General features: G+C 44.2%; 1 protein-coding gene across 1 annotated transcript; it reads right to left on the reverse strand.

The window, feature by feature from the left end:
* Positions 1–8,050: 8,050 nt before the first annotated feature.
* On the reverse strand, positions 8,051–10,942 carry SARC_06997 (hypothetical protein). Its single transcript, XM_014299078.1, has 3 exons — positions 10,866–10,942; positions 9,539–10,019; positions 8,051–8,956 (listed from the first exon to the last, which is right to left on the reverse strand). Exons 1-3 carry the CDS (start codon positions 10,891–10,893, stop codon positions 8,536–8,538), a joined length of 930 nt encoding a protein of 309 aa, XP_014154553.1. The 5' UTR covers positions 10,894–10,942; the 3' UTR covers positions 8,051–8,535.
* Positions 10,943–11,425: the final 483 nt, after the last annotated feature.

Raw genomic sequence — 11,425 nt, forward strand, 5'->3', positions numbered from 1 at the left:
ATATATATATACCTACCACCAAGGCAATCCTTGATGGGCTCATGCCGATCATTAGATGATATCGTAATGGAGATAAATCATGAAGCGGTGCATTTTCCTACCTGGTGAAGTGGTATGACGAATTCATCGGCAAGAATAACTCCATAGAAAGAACCCTGTCTTCTTAATCACTGTGTACTGCTTATAGTTGAAATGCGAATGACCAGGGTTTTGTCATTCTGCCTCAATTTTTAGCGTCTAGTAAATTCCACATCAGGATTTAAAATTTAATTGCTACTTCAAATATTTATTTTACATCATTGAGAACTTTCCGCATATTTATTGTCAGTGTGAACAGCAACTTGGCATTCCCCCCAAGAAGATTGTATTAATATATCATATTGACAAGTCCGCATTCTCATCAACTTATGGATCTTTATTCACAGATGCGCATTCACGCCCAGTGCTGCAAATTAATACTATACTATAAACCTATATTCTTTTCTTTTCAGCGGCTGTATAATAAATTATCTACAGAAAGATTAAAACTTGCTATTAGAATTACGATTTAGTATTTCATTCATCAAAGATTGTGCTATTTAAGATAAATTTAAAACAATTTTCGACAAAATATATTCTAAATTGTTCAATTTTATAAAAGACTGTGTCCCTATCCAATCAGATCCAGATCACTCATAATGTAGCTGTTAGATGGTTCGTAAATGCATTTTATCGATAGTATTGACGCAGATTCGCATAAAGTATCATCAGATCTATTTCTGTATACTAAAAATGTATACAAATGATCGTTTTTGTACAACTGATGAGAGACTACAGGTCTCAGACCAGATTTTACAGTAAGATACCATATTTGATTTATGGAAGTCATCAGAGTTAGCTCAATCCCAAGAGCTAAGTCATCAGAGTTAGTTCACTCCCGAGAGCTAAGTCGTCAGAGTTAGCTCAAGCTAAGTCATCCGAGTTAGCTCACTCCCGAGAGCTAATCAAGTTGCTCAAATTACTATCAAGAGTTGAGCTATTACTTAATCGACTTCCGAGAGCAGATTAAGTTTCTCAACCGATTCCCGAGAGTGGATTAAGCCTGTCAACCGCAACATATTAATAATAGCTGCGGTTCAATGTGAATCACAACCTATGCGGAAAGGCATCATGTGATCAGCGTGACGTGAGATTTAGTTGCAAAGCAGTTGAAATAGAAAAGTATCGAAGTGTTAAGGAGTTCCGCATAAGGTTTCTCATACTGACCATATGAGGTTTTACCCTGGCCAGCCCAAGCGGCTGAACACTAGCACAAACACCTTAGGTATAAAAGCAAAGGTGAGGTCAGAAATAAATACATACATTTTGCACTTTATTTAAAGTCTACTACATTGCACTCTAACAAATGAGGATAGTATTAATACTGATTGTAGATACTTTATGTGTGTCTGTAGTAGCGCTGAGACTCAGACTAAGATTGTATATCTGCAGATCTAATACCGGCTATAGCTAGGGTATTACGAATTAGGGATCTTACGAGAGGCCCTGAAAGCCAACATTACAATTGCAGAACTATCTATAAAGTATACATCTGTATACCTAATTTCGTTTACAGCTGGCGTATTACAAAACTAAAAACCTTCATTTATAGAGAACCTGAAATCCAAAAATACAAGTACAAGACTATTTGAAGATTGTATATCTGCATATGTAATTTCTTCTACAGCTGTAATAAGCCGGGCCTCCGCATTAGACTCTATGTTATAAACGTACTCTTAAGCAGTACGTAAATTATAAACGTACCCTTAATAGTACGAGGAACTTATTTCTAAACGTACCCTTAATAGTACGAGGAACTTATTTCTAAATGTACTCTTAATAGTACGAGGAACTTATTTCTAAATGTACTCTTAATAGTACGAGGAACTTAAGTTTCCTGAATGTACTCTTAATAGCACGAGGAACTTCAGTTTCCTAAAATGGTTTTTAATGGTTTTATTAATTAATACCTTTTCCATTTTACATATCAGATATTTGGACGAGGCCATTAAAAGGCCTCGGTAAAATACCAAACATAAAGAGTTGGTCTAGTTCTATTGATATAACTTTATTTACTTTCCAACTTTATTTATATCTGAATACTTCGGTAGCGAGATGGCTCAACCGAATATAGGTTTCTAGGGACTATTAACGTTACCTAGTTGATCCTCCGATCAGCCAAGCAGATGTGCCAGTCTGATGGAGGCTAAGTCGGTAATTCTTGATAAGTGGCATGTTATTGAATAAGACAATAACATAATAGAAACCCTGAAAGCCAACAATACAAATACAAGACTGTTTAGAGATTATTTTATCCTCGGAGATATTATTTGAATATGATTATGAGCACTCTCGAAATCACTGACTGCATCTTTCATTTAAAAATTGGTTAGTTGACCTCTTTTTAATTGTCGCTGCAAAACGCACTCGGCATGAAACACAGCTTCACGTTTCTCGTAAAATTACCACAAATTCACCCATCTACTCTCTTCTTTAATTGTTGGGTTATTGCACGCCGGAAGCTAAATGGTAGGGCTTGTTCCGTCCCAGGAGAAAAAATCATACCAGTGTGGCTAGGTGTATCTATTTTATTGTAGTGAACTTGCGTTGCCCATATACATGTACACAGGTGCATATTGCTATAGTTGTGTATTTCCCAATTCATGTTGTATATGCGGATATGTGCATTTGTATAAGCACTTTATGTATAGATGGTCGTATATTCTGATGTTTATGCGCCTGCTTGTATTAGAGATAATATTATTTATTTCAGAATAGATAAGATACAATGTTTGTATATATGGCATGGCTCTCATAGCCGTTGTAGTGGTTCGGGAAAGATCGATGGGAAGGAGTGGTCAGTAAATTCCCGTTTCAAGCTTGGGCTAAGTGAGTCGACAATAGAGGATATGCGCTGGGTCAATTCAGGCCGGTGCTGACAAAAAACTGACACCATCGAGTGTGCCATGTATTCGCTTACTGACCTACTAAGTAGCGCACCTCAGCACCGAGTGTGCCATGTATTCGCTTACTGACCTACTAAGTAGCGCACCCGGTCTGCACCGTGTAATGCCGTGGGATGGGTTAGTGCAGAGTACGAAATACCGAGTAGGACCAGGTTATCCGTCATAATTCGGTCGAGGAGCCTGGCTGGGAGTGAGCCAATGTCGCACCGACCACGGACGCACTCGGTATGTGCTGGCTGGCCTGTACCGGAGGTATCATAGGCGGAACCAATAGGCGCGATGACTTGGTTTGTACCGAAATTTGGAAGTGATACTTCCGCAGTGTGACTAGCCGGGGTATGAGGAGCATCTGTTGATGTGTCAGAGACGAGTGAGGGTACGGGGTTGTTCTACATGCTGGAGAAAGAATCCAAGGTGTTCGTTGAGGGTCCAGATACCGTGAAAGTCGTTGGCACTTCTGTAATTGCTGGAGGGGGTCAGGGCCAATGGGAGGCAGTTTCTGGCCTACCAGGATGCGTCGGATCAGTTGTTGGATGCTGGCAAAGTGACTGGTGGAGAATTTGTGGCCACCGGGACAGGCAGGGCAGAGACAGCCGTAGGTGCGGTAGTCGAGCAATGTTTACATGTACGTATTCGTTACAATCATAGCACAGAGCCGGATTGTTGTAGGCTCGAAGCAGCGGTTGAAGCTGTCGTGGCTGGCTTTGTCTCAATTTAAGGTTGGCAGTTTACCCATGACCAGCTGGTAGTAGTATTGGCGCCGGTCCATTGCCACGATCTCCTTGTTGGACCAACGTTTTGGTTTCTTCCTACTGTCGTCACAGCGTTGGCGGAGGGCTATATGGTCGGGTTTTGTACAATTTTCAAGCGGGCATAGATACTATATGAGAAGCGCAGTGATGGTTTGTCGTGGGCCCAGGCGGGTTGCGTCAGAGGGGTGAATGGGTTGTGCTGCCCATTGAGTCGTGTTGTATTCCCAAGCAACCTCCGAGGTAGTCCGCGAATGGTCGCGCAGGGAGCAGGCCACAAAAGTGGAGTAAGTTTGTTTGATGCTTGGTAAACCTAGGGCATTTAGTGCCCGTGATGATGGCTGCTGCTTGGATGGGTGCTGAGTTAGAGTGCTCGAACAGGGGCTCCAGTGCATCTTTCCATATAGGCGGAGCCCAGGCAATAATGTGAGGCCATACGTAGCCGTAGATAGGATGAATGTTTTGAATAGCACCAGTCGGTTGTGGGGGTGTCGCCAGCTAAGGCCATGGAAGCCCTAGGGCATTTGGTGCCCGTGATAATGGCTGCTGCTTGGATGAGTGCTGAGTTATTTCGCTCGAACAGGGGGTCCAGTGCATCTTCCATATAGGTGGAGCCCAGGCAATAACGTTCAGGCCATACGTAGCCGTAGATAGGATGAATGTTTTGAATAGCACCAGTCGGTTGCGGGGGTGTCGTCAGCTAAAGCCATCGAAGCCGTAAGCGGGATTCCATATATCTGGCGAGGTTGATCCCTGGTATTCCCGTGAGAGAGTGGAAGCCCCAAATATTTGGAGAGTTTAGGCCTGGCATGTATGAGCGCCATCTTCAGGGATAAGTAACGTATGTTCCAAGGTGCGTCTGCGAGGGTGGCGCCGCGTGTCGTAAGTCGGTAGATCGTACTCGGGGTTTGATGACACCTTGTTCGAGGCCAGATTTGCTTCCCCACGCATCAATGTCGTCTAAGAAGGGCTGGAGCGGAACCGGTTGGGGAGCTTGGATCCGTGCGTCGTCGACAAATAAATAAGACCGGTGGAGCTTGGGCCGAAATTGTGCTAGCGTGACAGCTAAGGAAACCATGTAGATAATAAAGAGCTGGGGGCCGACGATTGAGCCGTGTAGGATGCCATTCGTTCTATGGAATAGAGGCGAGAGCGTGCCTCGGTATGTCACCCGGGTAGGGAACCTTTCAAATAGCGCGGAGGTTGGTTTTTAGCCGGGTTTTAGGGCTTAGGCAAATAGTTGGTCCAGTTTCCGGGCATTCCAGCGCGGCGCAGGAGTACCTATAGGCGTGTGAGAGCAATCATTTCGTATGTCCAGACAGACGTCGTTCCACACCTCTTCCGACTGTGTCTCAGATTCCATGGCGGCGAGTGCTTGGGTATGGCAGGAGTATCGTCATTTCAAAAAAAAAGCTTGGGAGCATGGGTAGCAGAGCTGGGGTGGCTCGTAATCAACTTAAGAAAGTACTTCTCAAAGATGCGTCTGACTATTTGCGTAAGCGTGATAGGGCGGATGTCGGCGGGGGAGGTGAAATCTGCATCGGCTTTTTTTTTGGGTGCGCTGTCAGAAGGCTGCAGTTCAGGGCTGCAGGGAAGGCACCCTCCTTCAGTAGCTCAGTGAATGCTTCGGTAAGGAGTCTAATCAGTGGGACATTGGCGTCGGGGCATCCTAGTGTCCTGCGTTTGGTGAAGCGCTCCACTGCGGCCTTCAGAAGGAAGATGTGGATCCCGTCGGGGCCAGGCCCCTTATTAGGATAACATAGTATAGCCTCCATTACATCGTCGGGGCGTATGGCGAAAGTTACGTCTGGCGAGGGTTCGGTATCCGGTGGAACCACGTACGGGTTCATAGAGCTGAATAGGTCCTCAAAGTACTCATCGGCACCCGGTATGCAGGGTTGGCGGGGAGACCGTCGTTGGTACGCAATATCTTTGAACATTTCAGCATTGCTTTGGGCGGTCAGACGTGGGGGGGGGGACGAGTGGTTTGGCAGCCGTTGAACCCAGGGTCTGTTTAAGTCATAGTAGAACCCCCCGAAGATTTGTGGGCTAGCGGTATAGCGCCAGATGCAGTCGATTTCGGCTTGGAATAGTCACGCGCGGGATTTGTTGCGTAGGTGATACAGTCGATGGCGGTATCGGTTATATCCATGCGAGGGGAGGCGTTGGTCCGGAGGCGGCGAAATTTTTAAGCAGCGGTTGGTTTTGATCCGACGCTCTCGAGGTATGGGCCTCGCGCGCTCTTTCTGCGCTACGCTGCTTCGTACTGGGTCAAACCAGGTTTACATCTGTACAAATATGCTTTTCTTCCCGTATTCAGGTATTCTCGTAATTTGCTTATCATATTGACTATACTGGTGAATGTCTTCAGATACCAGTGTTGCTTATCGTATTTATTATACTGGCCGATGGCGTTAAATACCTGTACTACTTATCATATTTATTATACTGGCAAATGTCTCCTAATGAACGTGTTGCTTATCAATTTTATTGGACTAGCAGATGCCACTTAACAACTTGTGCTACTTATCATAGTTCTTGGCAAATGCCTTCTAGTATCTGTGTTGCGTATCAAATTTATTATACCAGTATGTCTTCTTATACCTGTGTTGCTTATCATATTAATTTTTATTAGTAGATGTCTTCTATCAACTGTGTTGCAATTTTATTTTCGTTAAATTGGTAAATGTCTTCTAATATATATGTTGCATATCGGAACTACAACGGCAGCTATTAGAGTTTTCTTTGAATCACATGAGTATTCCAATGTACGCCCACAAATTATTCTAGTGTGCAGAATGCGGGTCCCGCTCGGGCTAAATATACCTCAAATTGCGCAGTACTTATACGAGTAGGCTCACAGATAGTCAAGTATCAAGCTATTACGCAGAACATGAACATCATTCATAACCATGTACTTCGACAAACAATTAATATCTTATCACAGAACCTAGAAATTGAAATTATTTGAATTATCTATTCGTCATACCACAAATCAAATTAGACAAGGGAAGAACATGATCCAATAGCGTATTCGTCAAGACTACCAGTCACATATGCGACAAGCTTACTTCATACATCTCCCGCCGTCTATATAGCAGAAGATTTTTGTGGAGTTGGGATGTTGTAATTGCTCATTACTAAACCTGCAAACCAGAATTAAGAAGGACAAAGAGTGAACAACAGTTAAACTTTTTCAGCTAAGACATTCGCTTACAATTATGACATAGATCTAAAAATAGCGAGTTCTTGTTTGTAGAAGCACATTTTAACTTAATTACGAAATTCTGTAATACGTAAAACGTAACGGTAGATATTTGCAATACTCATAATAATCTCTTTTTGAGAACGATCACCAGCTTAGTGTTTTGAATTTGATTTTGCATCTATTTGAATCTTTGCTTTGCTATGCAAACAATCAGCGAATCGAAGCCATACTCAGGCTTCCATATACGAGCAGTAGATAAAGAACGATAGTTTAATATAGATATCTGGATTGTCTACCATCGTTATGGATATGGTTTTATCTTTACCAGACACTATTAAAAATGGCGAATTGATGCAAAAGTATCAAAGAAAGAGGTTAGCCAGCTTCGTGAGTCCACACTGGCTTTTGGAGGATTGATTTTTATTTAAATTCTATGCTCTGCACCAGTGTGTACTATTTATCGGGGGTTGGGTGATCTAACTGTATCGGAGATAGTATTGTATGGAGTGCAAACGGTGGTGAGCAAGCTGAGGGAAAATATACTTTATTGCATATGCGGAAAATAAGGACTTTAAAACTACGCGTTTCACCAAATATTGTCCTTTGAAAGGACCCAGACCCGAGTGGTATAGAACTTTCTAAAATACCGAACTGTCAGAGCCAGATATTTGCACAATAGACTGCAATTATGTGATAAGTCTACCACATACCAGTGGGTTTTCCTTTGGGACAAAGTTCTGGGGTTGACCACAACTCTATTGACAATTTTATTGTATATTGCAAGTATATTGTGCTCTTGATACAGTTCTAATAAACCGACATATACTTTTATTTACAATACATTTCACCCCAAAACTACTCAAATGTCAAGTTTAGGCTCTAAAGTGTTCTGGAAAGGGGCAGAGTAGCACCTCGTAATGCTTTTCGAGAATTGACATTCAGATCTCAATAAAATGGCGGCCTTTATGTCCCACACCTGTATGTACTCTATTTATCAACGGCTCGTGTGACAGCCATACTATTCTCTAACGAGGTCTGATGTGGATGTATCTGTGTCAATCGAGGAGCAAATGTTTGAGAGAAAGCCATAGTGTAAAAAATTAAAATCTTTTATTTTCTCGCACAAGTGGAATGATAGTCCCAGTGAACCGTGCCAAAGAGTTGTGCCTGCAAAGCGAGCAGCCAAAATAGAATAGAATCGTGTGTTATGTAGCTATAAAGTCATTAGGCATTACTCTTCCGCATGGCCGCGATATGTACTGTATGTTTAAAATCACTAATCTTACGGGTGGCGAAAACGATGTGAAGCGCCGCTTTGTGGAATATGGACTTCATCCCGTAGTTAGAGTTAGTGGGGGCACCAATCCGTCAAAAAAGTGTTGATACACTCATAAAATCAACAATGATGCCTTACTTTTTCAAGGGCGCATCGACTATGCCTACGTTCTATTTTGGATGGCCAAACCCTAAAGCTTGAAACCCTAAACTTTAAAAACCTATTTCAGATTACTCGGATATTGTACTCACGGATCACATCCTCAGCAGCATACTCCCATGGACAACTAGCAGTGCTCAACAATCAGAATACGTCAATCTATTGCGTACCAGCACTGAATGCATTCTGTTCCTCGAATACCAGCTGAGACTGTAGCCCATGGTAGGCCCTGCGTTGCCTTTTCTTGCGGTGTCTATACATTATAATAACAACCGTAAACAAGCACGTGATAGCCAGACACTTGACGGCCAGTGTGTGCAGCTTGTCGGCCACGTGATCCTTCTCCTCGGCGGTCATCCACAGTTCTGTATCCATTGCATTGATTTGTATCTCGGGGTCGAGGGTGTGGCGTACGTAGAGCACCGTGGTGACCACAATCTGCACATTCTCATGAGTTCCATCCGTAGTAGCGTCTTCCAATGCTTTCTCAAATATGTCCCGTGTGGTGTTCGTTACATCGCGATATAGGCGTTCGTTGGCCCAATAACCCCAATGATTTGGACGGCAGCCAGTGCCGTTACTAAAAGCCCAAGAAACAAAAGACCCAGGAACCGAGTGTCAGGTGCAAGGACATTTCAATTGAACACGAAGTGAACGAATCCAAACCAAAGTGAAAAGAACTTGAGATGAAGTGACTTAAGATGAAGTGAAAAGAACTTAAGATGAAGTGAAAAGAACTTAAAATGAAATGAATAGAACTGAAATGAAGTGAAAAGAACTTAAAAATGAAATGAATAGAACTTAAGATGAAGTAAAAAGAACTTTAAACGAAGTCAAATGAGTCATCGAAGCACTTCAGTGAAGGGCAAACAGGCCAGCGCAGCAGCATGTGAGCAACTACGAATCTTAGGAAACGAAAGAAAAATATATAACACGTCAATGTTGGCTATATACACGAGCACATCGAGTTATGCAAACTACGTTGGACTCGTTCGCAAGCTTCGCACTCTCATGGCTCACACACACACACCAAAGTTGTTTTCAATTAAAACCCTCACGTACCCCCCCCCCACACACGTGAATTTGTGCGCTCACAAAACCCGAAACCCAAGCGACACCAGCGCAAACATCAAACGACAACCACACACTCCCACAGCCCTACCTGGTGCTATTGAAAGTGGTGAGTGTCCACACAGCCGGCCCGTTCGCGTTGTCTGTGCTGTTGACCTGCACACACGAATGTGCCAGCACGCGTAGCTCTAAACCTGGCTGAGCCGTTTCAGCGTCCGCAGGAGGAGTGTCATGAGCCTGGCGCATCTCTCGTGCACGCGCTCTAAATACACGGTAACCCATGTCGCGTTCTCTAAGCATTCCTTCGCGTGACATTGCTCGGGTGTGCTCCCTTGCCCTGCCAATCACTCGCTCGCGTGTACGTCGACTGGCGCGTTCACCACCACTCGTCCTGCGCACATCCGCAGCAGTCGGGTTGCGTCTAAACATGTCTGGATGTGCGCTTGTGTGTGTCAGGTGTTCGTCAGTGATGGGTATTACTTTTCCCATGTTCACGTCAATGGGCAGTGCCTGGCCTGTGTGCTCCAGTTTGAGGTAGATGGTCTTGCTGATATTCCCCACTGTGGGCACACCTGTGCAAGGGGCGTCGTATGCTTAGTAAGCAGTGGCACGTGTGTAGGGGCACCCGCAGTAACTCTAGGGCTGCCCAACTGATAGCGATAGGGAGTGTGTGCGCTTGTGCGTGAGCAGTTACCACTGATAGTACGGATAGCATTCGACTACACAGGCGCACGTACTGAGCAGTGCCTTTGCATTTGAGCACACCGCAGCCCATACCACTCATTGCTCGACAGGTCCAATGAATGTTTCTCGATTGCAGTTGATGGAGTCAAGGACAGCTGTAGATCGTTGTATATACTTATAACCACACTACTACGGCATATTGCATGGGCGTCTTTGCAATGGTGTAGCTATAGTCCTGCCACCGTGAGGTGACTAGCAATTGTACATCGCACACGGCCAACCCGCCATTTGCACGACGACATACAGAAAGAGACGAACTCACACTACAACGCATCCAAGACACACAAACCAGTAGCAGACACGCACTATGGACTACCGCATGCCACGAACCGACATCGAGCTAATCTATTACTGTACTATGGATCACGAGGGAAAGACCAACAGCCTTTAAAATACGCTCGGAATACACGTCTACACAATGGAGCTCAATAGTCACAAGCGACCTGATTAGCACTTCGGCCCAATTGTACGTAACACTGATTTTATGGTTTAGGGTTTAGAATCGGGGCCCAGGTGAAAGATAACAAAGTGCTCAGGATGTGCTTAGGTTATGTGTTGGATGTATCACCTGATATACCACACCACACCACACCACACCACACCACAACATACTATGAGACAGCACAGCACAGCACAGCACAGCACAGCACACCAGCAACTGCCAAAGTACCTACCGAGATCCAGCGTGACGTTGAGCACCATCTTGTAATACAAGTCATCGTAAGCGTACAGACTCGTTTCTAATTTCTGAAATAAAAGGGAAGAGAAACACCACAGAGCTCTGAGTATATGCGCATTTTAGACATAAATACTTTAGCATACTAAAAAGACCAATACAAGCAAACTCAAAAAGCATGACAAACGATAGCAGGCGTACAGCATGAGGTTGACTTACGAATGGAATCGTTCCACATGCATAAGTACCCATGCTCACCCACGGATGAATGCACACACACACATACATCCCAGGTACACACACACACACACTTCCCATGCACGCACACACACATACTTCCCATGCACACACACACACACACTTCCATGCACACATACAAACACACTTCCCATACACACACACACACACTTCCCATGCACACACACACTTCCCATGCACACACACACACACTTCCCATGCACACACACACACACTTCCCATGCACACACACACACACACACTTCCCATGCACACATACAAACACTTCCCATGCACACACACACACACACACTTCCGTGG

Source organism: Sphaeroforma arctica, assembly GCF_001186125.1.
Source record: "Sphaeroforma arctica JP610 unplaced genomic scaffold supercont1.527, whole genome shotgun sequence".
Classification (NCBI taxonomy): Eukaryota; class Ichthyosporea; order Ichthyophonida; genus Sphaeroforma; species Sphaeroforma arctica.

Excerpts from the sequence above, each read along its gene's own strand:
- SARC_06997 (XM_014299078.1), bottom strand. The coding sequence starts at position 10,893 with ATGGTGCTCAACGTCACGCTGGATCTCG. Across the intron at positions 10,020-10,865 it reads CAACGTCACGCTGGATCTCG|GTGTGCCCACAGTGGGGAAT; the intron begins GTAGGTACTTTG and ends CCCCTTGCACAG. Across the intron at positions 8,957-9,538 it reads ACCACTTTCAATAGCACCAG|TAACGGCACTGGCTGCCGTC; the intron begins GTAGGGCTGTGG and ends TTGGGCTTTTAG.